Source organism: Puntigrus tetrazona, chromosome 23, assembly GCF_018831695.1.
Source record: "Puntigrus tetrazona isolate hp1 chromosome 23, ASM1883169v1, whole genome shotgun sequence".
In the NCBI taxonomy this organism is placed as follows: Eukaryota; Metazoa; Chordata; class Actinopteri; order Cypriniformes; family Cyprinidae; genus Puntigrus; species Puntigrus tetrazona.
In genome coordinates this window covers 5,204,372-5,219,550 of record NC_056721.1, presented here as the reverse complement: position 1 = coordinate 5,219,550, position 15,179 = coordinate 5,204,372, and the positions used below count along the sequence as shown (strand labels likewise).

Here is a 15,179-nt window from a genome sequence, read left to right as displayed (position 1 = left end):
GAAGCAAAACTGTTCCCCAGCATCAAAATATCCTCTTTTGTATTTCACAGAAATAGAAATGTTTTATTTCTTTAATAATATTAACTTCTGCAATTGCCATCGCAGTCGACCTAGTTGCATGTTATTAATTTTGCTCTAAATTTAGTTCATGCACATCTGTCGAACAAATATAAGTCTCTGTTTACCTGAATTTATTTAGCAGTCAAAAGACAGTAAATCAGCTCCAGTTGAGCCTCATTCTCAAGCCCTGTTTAAGATCTGTTTAATCTGGATCACTCAAAAGATTATATACATTATGAACATGTGGCATATGAACTTGTCAATGTAACGGATATGTGCGTTATATAAACAGTATATAAGAACATGGTGATAAATGGAGCGGTGCAGATGACTATGAATATAATAATCAACAGGTGGTGTGTTGTGGTGTAGTATTTCAGCTTTGAAACACATTGTGCAGGTAAAGGGGTAATATAATGCCATAGCAAGTAAATTAGAAAAGAAAAGCAGGTTTAAAGAAAAAAAGCATGATTTAATGATAGTTTAAGAAGAAATGTGTGTGTGTTTGTGTTAAATTAGGTAAAACATTACAAAAACATGTTAATTGCATGAAATGGTTTACACTATTTATTTGATGGCTACTAGATTGGTTTTTAATTAATTGAATATATTTAGCTATACATAGCTAATATATTAAAATGTAAATATAGTAAGTAAATCAATACAAAACCCTATTAGTTCAGTTTTAAATTATCTACACTTTTTATTTGATAACAGTAAAAGTTAACAGTTTAATTTAATTTAAATTAGTAATCATCTGAAAAGTAAATAGTAGTAGTAGTAGTAGTAGTAGTAATAATAATAATAACATCCACTGCCAAAGTAATTTACAGCCATATAATACACATGAATATAATAATATAAAAATAAATGATCACATCTTAAATTATTTACACATTGGTTCAATCTTCAATGTCTTATCAAGTTATTATTTTTTTTGTCAGTTCAGCTGCTGCCTAGAGAGTGTGTTTGTACAAACGTTAGAAACCTTAAGAGCTGCATTCTTTCTTTGTAAATGTATAACAGTGAAGCACGTCAGATATGCCCATGTTAGCTTACTAACAAAGAATGAATAACCACACTCACGCTGTGGGGTTTTCTTTAGGGTCTCTGTATTAGGTTTCAAACGGAAAGCGTGCGAGTTTGATTTTTACGAGATTTATTTCAGATTTGGCATTTATGATCTGAGCATGAGGTTTTGCTGCATGAAAGGTGTTTTTGTCATGAGCTCCGGCCCGTGAGTGTATTCTCTGTGTTAGTAGGTGAACTGCAGCAGCGTGCATCGAGCAGCACTCCACACTGACTTTTCAGTTTTACAAGCGGCAAGTTGGTACTTGCGAACGGCTCCACCCTTTACAGAAACACACACGCGCGCGCACACACACACACACACACACACACACAGCAGCAGCAGCCCAAATGGCTGGAGGTGTTTGAACGGCTGCCTGTGGAGACGTTTATTGACTTTCACAGTGGTGTGAATGAACCAAACCAGTTAGGGAGTGATGGAAGATTGGCCAATCACAAAAGCCCAGTGTTTGGTCAGGACCAATCAGGCTGGCTCATAACAAACGGCTTGTCAGATTGCGGAGCAGGTTTTGTGAAAGAATGACTGGTTAAATAGAGACACATGCAAAAGTTCATACAGTATATTCAGATCTTTACATATTTAAAGTGCAGTATGATTGTCATTATTTATATACCATCATGACTTACTTTCCTCTGCATTCCACTGTGTTTTTAAGTCTGTACATGTTTATATGCATTAAAATAAACTGTTTATTATAAAACATACATTAAAAAGATTCTTCGCTCAGACTGAAAAGCGGTTATGTAAGTAATTGGTCTGACTGAGCTTGGACTGAATTAAATTTCAGACGGATTGTAAGAGGTGGTACAGACCTTACACTAACTGATAGGAAAAAACAACTACATTTAAACGTTTTAACTGAATGACTTTCTCTCAATTTGATTCAGACGTACTTGCTGTAATGTGTTTGTTTGCATGTGTTTTGCATCTTACGAATGTGTGTTTCCGCCTCACATCTTTTGAAATTGGTCACTGGAGGAGACTGAATATGTGAAGGGTTGGCTAAGAAGTGCTGCTAACATTTAGTCAGCTCTCTTTTTAAGGTAAAAAACAGCATTTATCTACATATTTCCCTGGACCACAAAACCAGTCATAAGGGTCCATTTTTTGAATGTGAGATTTATACATTTGTTATACGTTGTTTTAGGATCAGACAATATTTGACTGAGATATAACTATTTGAAAATCAGAAATCCGTAACAAGGGTGTAACAAATATTGATAAAAAAGCCAAAAGATGTTCTTATCAATGCATATTACTAATAAAAAATTAAGTTATATTATATAAGTTATATATAAAATTAAGTAAGATTTTTTAGGGTAGGAAATGTACAAAATATCTTCATGGAGCATGATCTTTACTTAATATCCTAATGATTGAAAAATAAATAAATAAATTAATTAATTAATAATAATAAAAAATAATAATAAATAAATAAAAAAAAAAAAAAAAAAAAAAAAAAAAATATATATATATATATATATATATATATATATATATATATATATATATATATATATATATATATATATATATATATATATATATATAAATGGCTATTGTGGCAAATATACCTATTCTGCTTGTGTCTGGTTTTGTGGTCCAGGATCACAAATATTATCTGGTTCTGAGTGTGTCACTTTTCACAATATCAGAACGGTGTTCTGATCAGTGTTTCAGCATCTAAAATCAGACTGATGAAAATTAATGTAAACATACCAAATGATGTCCAGTTTGGTTTTGGACCCCATTGACTTTCATTGCACGGGCAAAAAATGTTTTCCTGTGTCTTACAGATTTTGAACTCTAAGCTTGAGCAATATTAATAGTGAAGCTTGCCTTAACAAGCACCATTAAATCTACTTAAAACTGGTTTCATCATGCCAGTAAAATTTATTTGCATCTTGAAATTTGAACTGCGCAAGGTTGGATCAGGTGTGTCCGTGTGCCTCAGGTCTCGGCTTAAAAGGCTACTACTTTCTGTTTGAACATCTCACACACACACACACACACACACACACACACAGTTCTGGCAGTGACACACAGTTCAAAGTGCTCCGCTCTGGAATGTCATGCAGGTGTCTTTGAGGTGAATGAGTAGATGGAGGGATTGCCCTTCAGTCACAGTAAGCATTCCTCTCCTCTAGACCACACACAGCGCTCAGCACACACACACACACACACACACACACACACACACACAACCTTTATAATCTGAAGCGAACTGGCATTCCATAAGTCACACACTCTAAACGAAAGATTGTTTGATCTGGCCAATAGCAACCCAGAGATATTTTGTAGGCCGATTCTTCTGGCACCCATAATATCTCTCTCTTATGGCTATGGGTGTGTGAATGCTGTTTACATAACGTAGAGATAGAGGAGTTTATGCTTGATTTGCAGAACACAACTCGTGTTAATACACACTTCACCGATAAAGCGGTGTGGTTTGATTCCACTTTCTTTGAAGACACACAACATGCCTGACAGAAATGTAAACACTCACAATATCATCTTTCCAAAACATACCCACAATGCACTGCGTCTTCACTCCTGAGTGCATGTCATATCTCGTTGTGGGAAAATCACAGGCCAACATCCAGGAATTTAACCTTAATCCAACCTTTTAACGCTATAAAGCCTACTGTAGCAAATTTCTGAGGCCTCTAATATATCAACGTGATTTAAAACTTTGTGTGCAACAGGTTATTCAGCAATCTACTACTTGTCATGCGTCAGGTGATTTATATTCTATAAAAGTATAATCAAACACTTTTTAGTGTCATTATATACCAGGGTGTGTTTTTGCTGTGATTTTATTTATTTATTTATTTATTTTTAATAGATTTTTTGTATCTAAACCATAAGAATAATATTTGTTGTTAAGAATATTTTGAATACTTACTGGATTGAAGGAACTTAGGTTTACTTCATTGTATATATATATATATATATATATATATATATATATATACAAATTTGAGGAACTGCGCCAAATTGCATATTTTGCACATTTTTATTTAAATTTATTAGCTAAAGTTCAATAAACAGTTCTATTAAAAAGGACATCCAACACATTTATTAGTGCTGTCAAATTATTAATACTAAGTTTTTGTTTACATAATATATGTATGTGTGCTGTCTATATTTACTATTTAAACACACGCACATATATATTTGCATGCACACATATATATATTTTAGAAAAACTATTTTGTTTATACATTTTTTTACTTTTAATATATATATATATATATATATATATATATATATATATATATATATATTATTGTTATTATTTTATTTATTTAGTAAAATAAATTGTATAGATGCAGCACATTATAGTATCTTTCTAATAGAAAAAAAACAATAGAAGCCTATGGGTTGGTCGGTGTGTGTGTGTGTGTGTGTGTGTGTGTGTGTGTGTGTGTGTGTGTGTGTGTGTGTGTGCGTGTGCGTGTGTTTGTTTGAGTGGTTTGGTGAAGATTTGTATCTGCTGTGATGTCAAAAGGTGAGGTCAGTGAGCGTCATTCAAAACAGGAAAAATCATTTAAAACAGAGGCAGATGGCCTACTGTAAAATGCTGTGTGTGTGAGCGCCGTAGTTTGTGTTTATTTACATAATGTGAAGTGTCTAGTGACTACAGAAGTGAGAAGAACAGGTGGGCCATTCAATTACCTTATAACACAACATCCCACACTCCAAGCTTTACCTACTATAGAGGGGAACTTACACAGCTGTTGGTGTTGAGCTCATAAACTAGATATCCTCGAGCACATTTCAGATTCCCCATCACCATATGTCGATCAGACAAGCCCTTCCTGTCCGAGAGGGCGGTTCAGGCCAAGATAAACTAAAGTGGGGCACACTTCATGCTTATAAAGGTCTGCTCGTATAAGACCTTATCTGTCAGCAACTTACAGTTATGCCCATTGTTCTTTCCAGTTTTGTTATCATTATGTAGCTTGTTTATCATCTCATTTCCCTTCACTTGGACTGTATTTGCATGGTTGTTTAACCAGTTCCTCTCATGGCAATAAAACTCACTGGAACTTAACTGCATAAAAGTGGCAGGGTAGTGTTGTATGCTTGTGTATTAAAAAAAAGTGTTATGAGTCAGCTTACAAGTGGGACTGTCTGTGTGGCTTTGACTCAACTACACTCGGTGTCATACAGTACAGCAAAACAGACCTGATTTAGGATTCACGCGTCCCACCATCTGAAGGCACATCCCATACAAATAAATCAGCTCTTAGACCAGTGTTTGTTAGACTGAGCATCCTAATTCATGTAAATGACTTTTCCCCTGCCTGTATCTATTGTTTTCAGAGGTACTTGTTATGTATTGTCTGTTGTGTACCGCATGCTTCATTTTAATGAAAGGATGTATTATTGAAGCGCACACAAAGGAACCTGGAGAGAAACGTAAGAGGTTTTAAACACGTAGCTATCAGAGACCAGGTTGGAGAACTGAGATCACCATTAAAAACACTGTGAAAGCAGTCCTTGCAATAAGTACACAGTTTCCGAGTCTTCTGAAGCCTTATGGTGTGTGTTTGTGTAAGGAACAGGAGTCAAACTAAGAAAAAGCTGCAGTCTGGAACTTTTTTTTTTTTAGGGATGCACCAAAATAAACATTTATTTTTTATAAAATAAACTAAAACATTCAACAAAAAATAAAAAAAGAATAATTAAGTTTAAATGAAAAAGGCATGCTTTTATTTTTACTGTACAAATAAATGCATCCTTGCTGAGCAAAAGAGAATCCTTTCCATTTGGAGCGCTCTGTATGAGTGTTATAATAAAGGCATTAATAGAGCTGTTGTAATTATTATGATCATTATTATTGTCGTACATTTCTTATTTTATTGATGTTACTGAGCAGCTGACTAGTAACACTGTTTTAGCTCAGATTTGGACTATGTACCCCGGCTAACAAGCGCGGTTGGAAAAGGCTATCCGTGCATTAGAACACTTAAGGGCCTGCGGGTTATTTACTAAACATTCACAAATTCGGTCATCACACAGTAACCAGCAACAGCGACCCTTCCTCCGCTCATCTGAGACATGACTGTAGCGCATGAGTGCACGTCTGTATTTAATCACATCACGTCATTGTTCAGCATAATTTATTCAGCCTTTTCGGTTATTCGGTGCATCCCTACTGTTTTGTGTTCAAAATTTATATAATAAGTGAGTACACCATGAATGAATTTTCCAAACCGTGTTTTTGGCTTGTCCCGAATCACTACGCCTATACACCTATAATAAGTGTTTATATTGGGACTATTTAGACCGGTTTGGGTAGGGACTGCTGCGGAGTAACCCACTACCTGCGTGATTCATCATAGACATAAACAGAGAAGTAGATCCGGCTACAGTGTTCTTCCCCACGACGCACACAGCTACGGACTGAAGCTTTAAGAAAGCTATTAGAAAACATAAAAACCTGCTCTTTGTAATATATCATGTGTGGTTCATATGGTTTTGGAATAATTTGGAATAAAAATCCTATATTTAACGACTCTAAAAATGCCATGTGGCGTAACTATAAATTTAAAACATTATTATGAAATATTTCTTTACACCTTAAATGAATGTGAGTGTACATATATTAATCATTATTATAAAATATATGTATTTTTTTCTTTTACAAATATCATAAATATTTTTTTCACAAATTATTTTTTGTCAGTTTGCACCACATGACTTTGTCATTAAAAAGGTCAAAAAAGGTAAAATTGTGTTTTAGATTAAAATTATTTTTTTCTAAAAAAAATACACAAAAAATGCATTTTAAATGAATGGATCAGCACACTCAGACCAAAGTGTAAATCATTACTCTTTGTTAATCTTCCCCTCTGCTAAAGCTCTTAAATCTCATTCACATCCATGTTTGGATTCAGAACTGAAACCAGTGTAATCCGGCATGCAAATTCATGTTGGTTTAAGCCCGTCTTTACAGCGGGGTGTGCTGTCAAATTAACAGCAGCCTTTCATGCTTACAATGAATGTAAGTGTTCGTAGTAAAATTAAGACAGCTGTAGAACAAAAAAGAAGAGAAGTCCAGTAGATAGGCGCTGTGGTTCTGGGAGTGTTTACACACTCGTATGCATATGCTGCCGCCGTAGCGTGCAGCTTCCAGCCGCGACCACACTGTAAACAAATCAGATGCTAAACTCATCTGATCCCAAACAGTCACGGGAGCCATGGAGGAGTGTGCTGGAGGATTAAAAAAAGCCCTTACATCCTCGAACAGAGCTGCCCGTAATCATCCAGAGATCCAGTCTTTGCTTCCCCCGGCTCGCTGATAAAGTTTTCAACAGATGACAAGTTGCCCTGGGAAGAGGCACAGCTGTGAAGCTGGAGGGTGATTTGCATGTTTACTGGTGTGTGTGTGTGTGCGTGTGTGTGTTCTCCACTCCTCCCATGCGAGAGTAAGTTAACATGATGGCTTCCTTTGCTCTTTAGGAGAGAGAGAGATAAGGATGGAAATAGACTTGTCACTTACTGGGACTGTTTAAAATACACATTCAAATGCGGTGCGGCTTTCCCAGCAGTCGTTTACTCGAAGGCTTTATGACACTGGATATAATTCATGTGCCGGCCGTGTCCTCGTGCCTGGCCCTGAGAGCACAGAAATGAAAGAAAAATGAAGTCATGTAAGGACACATTCACACGCACACAAATAATCACGGCAGGTGGGTTTTAAATATTTGCTTTTCGGCTTTAGAGTTTTTAGAAAATGATTGGTTGGAGATGCCCATCTATAATATTTAGGGAAGCCATGACATTGCATGGTGTATCAAGATAAATATTTGTTTCATTTGAACAATAAAATAATAAAATGCATAAATAAATGTGCTACTGAAACAAGCGAGAAGTTCAGAGAACCAAAAAAAATGTATTATTTAGTTTATTTAGCTATTATTAACTATTATTAAAAATGTGTTATGTGCCAAAATATTCTTAACTTTAAGTAATAAAACAAACTGACAACACATTTCCTTTAATGTCATTAAATTACACTTAATTTCACTAAAGTACATTAAACTACGTTTTAATGTCTTGTCTGAACTTAACGTTTCAAGAGTAAATGTCAAAAAAGGAAAATGTAAATGTTTTTATTACATTATAAATTTTATAGCACAGGTTTCTTATTTTATGTTTGTTTGTTTCAAATAAGTTACACATCTCTCTTTGTCGGTCCCGTAACACTTTCTCCTAATATTATACATATATATATATAATATCTGGACCTTTATTTGCACATACATATACACTAAATTGCTTAGAAATATTAAACAAATCTTGAGACTGGTTTCAAATTGTAAAACAAGGAAAGTGAGGAGTAATCTTTTCTCTGCTGGGGTCCGTGGGCAGCTGCAAACTTATGTGCATGTACAGTAAGTGATTTTTTGGCATGTCTGGACATGTTCAGAGCTGACCACATAAAGCCACCGAATCTCATCTGCAGACAAGCATTTAACACTGTTTCTCTAACAAGTTAAAGGCTCATTAATGCCTCTCTGACCCCTTCTCACAAAAGAAAAAAAAAGTCTAGAATATTTCCAGGCGGTTTTGAGGCAGTGTCTCCAAAAGGACAGGCATATTTTCTTTGAAGCACGCACAAACACAAAAGCTCATGTGAAAGTTTATACTGAGTGTTTTTCTGCAGCTCAATGCAGTCTTTATCTTGTCAGTGGGTATTTCTCAGACAATACAGCTCTGTTTTCATCAGGCGACTCGAAGATTTCTGTTGGCCAGAAAGTTTCAGAACCCTTCGTGTGTTTTCTGTGATCAGTTTACCTGTAAACATGTGCTTGAATTACAAGTAGCTCAAACCCACTCAAATAAACATGCACCAATCAGACATAATGCATCCATAATTTACCATAACAAATCCTATGCCTCGAAGTGATTCGTTTAATGACATGAATGGCATTCATTTCATGGCATTCGGTTTATTTTATAAAATGACAGCGATCGATAATAATAAGTTATTTCAAAACACTGTTTCTTGATTTGTTTCAGTAAACAATGCATTGTTAATTCGTAAGTTAAAAAAATGCTTCTCCCATCACTGTCTGAGCCGTGCATGGTGCCTAAACACATGAAGAAGGGCCCTTTGTGAAGCCTCGAAACAACGCTTTGTTACGTCACAACGGTTTCAAAAGTTGAATGCGTTGCCACTAGGGGGCGATCTCTAAATACACGAATTATACAAATTATACGTATGCGCACTTTAATGATACATTTGTGTAATTTGTGTAACCAACTTGCAGTTAGTAGTCTCTTAATGCCCCGATAAACCAAGCTCTCCACACAACGAACAAAACTACACTTGACGCATATTATACTCTTAATATTTAATAGTATAAGATTTGTTAATCGCATAAAATAGATTACACTGTTAAAAAACATTAGCTATTGGTTTTTGCGAATACTTAGGCTGTTTTCTTTGCATTTGTGTCATTTGGACCAGCAGGTGAGCATTCTGAGCCTTTCGAAACAATGAATCATTTCGCAATGCGTGTAGATTCGAAAAATATGAAATGCTTCTCCCATCACTCTCTGAGCTATGCATGGTGCCTAAACACATGGAGAAGGGCACTTTTGGTGCATACAAGTCATGATTACGATACCGGGGTGCTACGCTATTTTAGCATACGTTATAAGGTGGACTACGTTTAATCGTCATAGCTATCGTAATTGTGCAATACAATCATTTAAATGCAACTTTTAAGCAAAGTTCAGTGTTTCCCACTCAAGACTTTGTGGTGCCGCTCATGTGCTTTAAACTCATAAATACGTTGTTCCCAGCATGACTTGAACCGTTAGTCACACAGATCACAACAACTTTTATGTTTTTCTGTGTCTCATCATCTCACAGACTCCTCTTCTCTTCTCCCAACACGTGTCCCTTACCACAAAGGGTTTCTATTCTCGTCCTTCTGGTCATGTGAGTGTGGGGGTCAGGGGCTTGTGGTCAGGTTTACAAGGCCACTATGAGCTCACTGCTGACCCCCATGCACAGCAGATGGCCCTTACTGTGCATGCTGGGATAGGGTAGGGCCGACTCACTGTCCTGGAAAGACCCTCACAGTGGAGGTAGATATCACACACACGCGCTTCTTCTCATGTAGCCTCTTTTAGTCAGAAGAGGAAGCTTCACACACGCAGAGTGATTGTCCCAGCTTTCAGCCGCTCTAGTCTGTTTCTGTGTCTTTGTGGATTTGGATTCAGAACATTGACTTCAGGACAAGGTGAAGCGTGACGTAGACGTGTTTGAGGGCTCCTGCAGGTACAGTCTGGTGCTGTTTGGTGTTTTGGTGCGTATGGGACAGCGAATGGTCAAAACATGCTGGAACCGTTTGGATTGTTGTACTTATCTGGATTGATGTGTTGACAAAATATGAAGTACCGTAATAGCACAGCATTTAAAGATGCGGTCTATAAATCTTATGGGTACTGTTGCTTGGGTAACTTTTGTTTGGCATTTTAGTAGGAATCTGCGTGATTGGGAATTTCTTATAAAGGTTAAAGATTTCCACTTGCAGTTTTTTGTTTGAATTCAGGTCTTTCATTTGAATTACACGTTGACCGTCACTGATTTAAAACGTGAAGTGATTTCCCTATTTTAAGAGCTATTAGTTAGATTGATCATTATTTTCACTTTGTTGTACATGCGTTCGATAGGGGAACAAAACTGCAGATAACCAGAAGCTTTTTGTTATCATCTAAATTAACTGGGTTTATTTAGCTCTAAGAAATCTAAGAAAAAGATTTTTCCCTACAATAAATCTGAACACAAAAAATAAAACTTCACTTTCATGTATTTAAAGCCTGCATGATTTAATTTCTAATTCAGTACATAGAAGATATGTTGAGAAATGTTAGTATTTTTTTTTATTGAGTGCTCGACCAATGTCACTGAAGAATGAAACTCAGGTATAAAACAGGTTTGGAATGATATGAAGACGAGTAAATGATTCATGTCTGGAAATGAATTCATTTTTAAGGGTCACATCTACAGCGTAGCTGTGTTATTGTGTGCCATGTTTGGGTTGTTATTGTAGTGGCCTCTGTGTCATCAACCCCAGAATGCATTAGTATTCAGAAACATGACTGTGTCATTGATGACATCATACTCGAAGAGAAAAAATTCTGTTAGACTTCGGCGTCCTTTCCAGCATGTGACGAAACGCTTTCAGAAATCAGGCAAAAGTGAAAGAATGCAACAGGTGTGATTCAGGTTTTCCCTTCTGGCTTGAACCGAACAGGTGCTTTCTGGATGTTCCTCTAAAGCGTCTAATTCCTGTAACAGTTTAACATCTCGGACGGTGCTCTAAAGCTATCTCAGAGCTGGATGATATCTGTTTCCTGTGTGCTCTGTGCGTATCTGTAGCAGAGAAAGATTTTGTTAATCTCAAGCCTCAGATCCTTTGTTGTAACTCTTAGCGAGTGAAGATTAGAGCAGCGCTGAAGAGGCAGAGAGCCAGGTTCCCTATCTTACCCACGAGTCCATGCTCTTGTCTCTGGGCCGTGTTCCCGGTCGCCCCTAAACAGTTCTGGCTCTAAAAGCCCATCCGACCTCACATTCAGGGAAGCGGTTTCTCTGCCTTTTCCAGAAACAGACTGTGGGAAAGTCGCATGTATGTATGTCTGAACATCTCCAGTGTTGATGACAAATCCCGCGAGATGAGTGATTGATGCTGTAGCTTCATCTTACGCATGAGTGTGTGTTGGGTTTGAACCATGGTAAGTCACTGTAAGTTGAAAGGTTTTTGGCTCACACCTGCACACTCCTGTTCCTTATGTGGAGACTGTATGGAGGTATGCAGGCCAGCTGTAGCTCTCCTCAGCTGTTAGAGTAAAGAGCCCCAGAGAATCATGCTCTTATATGCGCTCTCTTGACTTGTTTGTGTAATTTTACATATCATTTATTATTTTATAAACTCACAAACTAAATAAAAAGATCCATTTCAAATAAAAGCTGTTTACAAGTCATCTAGGGATTTAGGATGATCCAATTCAACACTGTAGAATCAGACCAAAACAAAACATGAAACAAAACAAACTAACAACGTAAAAGATCTGTTAAATGAAACAAGAAAAAACATGAAGCAAAACCCAAAGCACAACAAACTAACAACATAAAATATAATAATTGGTAACTTTAACATTAGATGCAATATAAAACCCTAATGTACAAAGAAAGTTATTTTAATGAAAATACATTAAATGTGGTGTGTCGTGCAAGGAATTCTGGGAATGGGAGTTAATAGTTTTTTACTGTCAATTATACAATTACTTTTTTACCTCCAAAAACATACATTTAAAAGTATTTAATTGTAATATTACATTAAACTAAGGGTTAGATCTATTAATCAAAATACACTTTTACCATTTACCACTTCTTTTTTTTTTACCATAGCATTTTTACTTTTTGTCTTTTTTTACTGTTATCGTGATGATTTTTATAGTGAACCCATTTCTCCAGCAGTGGACTCTTCATGCATCATAAGCAATGTGAATCAAAGTGGAGAGCAGCCGTGAGAATAAAACTTTTACTTCCAATAAAAATGATAAAACCAACAGTACATAACAGACTCCTTCCTCCACAGGACCTCAGTGACAGGTCTACATCTGTGAAAGGGTAAATCTGTTGAGCTAAAACACATTGATTAGATGTCGCAGGCCTATCTTCTGAATATCTCATTAAGATACTATACATTTTCTTCAGCTGACCTGAGCTGAACCTCCACTCTTATTTCACTTTCGGGTTTCGTAAAACTTTTGTTTCTTTTGCAAGCTGGGGTTTTCTCTGACTCTGCATTTTAACTTGCTGGATTTTCTTCACAGATTGCACTGTTACACTCACATGCTGACCATATTACCCACGTGTCCTCTCTCTAGGTCTGACTGGGTGGAGATTGTGGAGCCGCGCTCGAGGGAGCGCATGTACGTCAACCTGCTGAGCGGCGAGTGTGGGTGGGAACCGCCGCCCGGCGTCCCGGTCCGTCAGTCGGACGGCAACCAGTGGTGGGAGCTTTTTGACAGCAATAACAATCGGTTCTACTACTACAACTGCACAAGCCAGCAGACGGTCTGGCACAGGCCTCAAGACTCCGACGTAGTGCCTCTAGCTCAGCTCCAAGCCATGAAGAGGAGCTCTGAGGCCGAGCAGAGGGGTCAAGGGAGGATCCAGAGAGGTCCGGCGGATGGCAAACGGACACCCCAACCTGGACTAGGGTCTTCTTCACTGGAGCGGGAGAGTGGGAGGGACACGCCATCGTCCAAGGGTAGAGGAGACAGTCTGGAGAGAAGGAGCCAGGCAAATAGGTGAGGATGTGTGGAGCTCTTGAATCTTCTAATGGTGCCAGTTAAAGGGAAAATCACTATTTGCTCATCCTTGTGTCAATCCAAACCTGTAAGACTTGATTCTTCAGTGGTCCAACGTTCACTTCAGTTGTCTATTATTGTTCTTTATCCTCTTTGGTGTTCTGCAGAAGAGAGTCATACAGGTTTGAGATGACTCGACTGTGAATAAATGATGACACAATTTCCATTTTTGGATGAAAACCCCTTTTATGTGATGTACACATTGATGTGTTTAGGGGGATTTCCTAAAGGAACATGCCATTTTTTTTAAATGAAAATAGGCTCCCCAAGAATTAAACAGTTGAGTTTTACAGTTTTTGCATCCATTCAACCCATCTCTGAGACTTTTAGCTTCAGCTTAGCATGGTTAATTGAATCTGATTAGACCGTTAGCATCACGCTCAAAAATGACCAAAACGTTGTGAGATTTTTCCTATTTAAGACTTGACTCTTCTGTAGTCACGTCATTTACTAAGACAGAAAATGAAAAGCTGTGGTTTTCTAAACTGATATAACTAGGAATTATACGCCTGAAAATAGTCCTCAGCAATTTCAGGTGCTGGGTAATATTACTGCGCCCGCTCCAGTCACAGTACGGCAGCAGAATGATAATGATAATTACGCCAGAATGAGAGTATAGTTCCTAGTTAAATTGGCTTAGAAAATCACAGCTTTTTATTTCCCCCCTGTCTAATATGTGATATAACTACAAAAGAGTCAGGTTTTCAATAGAAAAAACATTTAAACTATTTGGTGATTGTTGAATGGTCTAATCAGATTCAATGATCTATGCTAAGCTATGGTAAAAGTGTTCAAGTGCTGAATGCATTCATTGGGTAAAACTCACCTGTTTAACTCCAGGGCAGTTGGAAAATGAGCGGCGTGTTCCTTTTAATGCCGAAGACTGTTTTAATCTGTCTCAGCGTGCTTTCAGATTAACCTCAGCAATTTGCAGCTTTGACTTGACTTTCTTGCTTATGGCACTTATAGCTTTGAGGCTTTTGGAATTCGCTTGTGACATGCGTTTAGCAACATGCACCACCGCTTTCTCCAGGTTTGTGAAGAACAACTGTTAACAAAAGAGAAACTTTAAAGACTTCCTCCACCAAAATATCTTGATGTTTAACATTTGACATAAATATTGGTATTGTAACAGAATCAGATTATTATTACACTGTCTTTTATTAAATGCTCAAAATTGTGCAGGCCTAAAATAAAAAAACAACAACAACCTGGAGCTCTTTTAAAAAAATCACATTTTATCTCTGAAAAAATAGATAATTAAATCTTGATAGCAATGCATCTGTTTGAAGTCAGATAAACACTAGACTAGTTTAATTATTGATGTCTTCACTCAGGTAGTCCACCAACTAGTCCATTTTGAATATAACTTTTCAAATGTTTAAAAAAATACCTAAAATTTTCCAAAAGTTTCCCCATCTTATATCTATCCTTATCTATTCTCTCTCTCTCTGATAAACATTTAGAGTAGCTGTTGTGTCTTAAAGCATATTTGTATGCTGTGCTCTTAAAAAAAAGCATTGCATAAAAATAAACAAATAAATGAAATAAAAATACAATTGTGAATATAAAATGAAGTTCTTTTTTCCACATGCTGCCTCCTCTCTGTTTTGCATAAAATACT

At 36.8% G+C, this 15,179-nt stretch overlaps 1 protein-coding gene across 2 annotated transcripts in view; it reads left to right on the top strand.

Moving 5' to 3' along the window:
• arhgap46b (Rho GTPase activating protein 46b) overlaps positions 1 to 15,179 on the top strand; it is a 61,804-nt gene that overhangs the window by 13,218 nt on the left and 33,407 nt on the right. The window contains exons 1-2 of one of the 2 annotated variants that reach the window (XM_043224029.1): positions 10,309 to 10,454; positions 13,070 to 13,495. In XM_043224029.1, the coding sequence (XP_043079964.1) occupies positions 13,113 to 13,495 (383 nt within the window). In that variant the 5' untranslated portion in view covers positions 10,309 to 10,454; positions 13,070 to 13,112. Of the gene's footprint in view, positions 1 to 10,308; positions 10,455 to 13,069; positions 13,496 to 15,179 lie in introns of those variants that run through there. The other variant, XM_043224028.1, reaches the window with a different exon arrangement.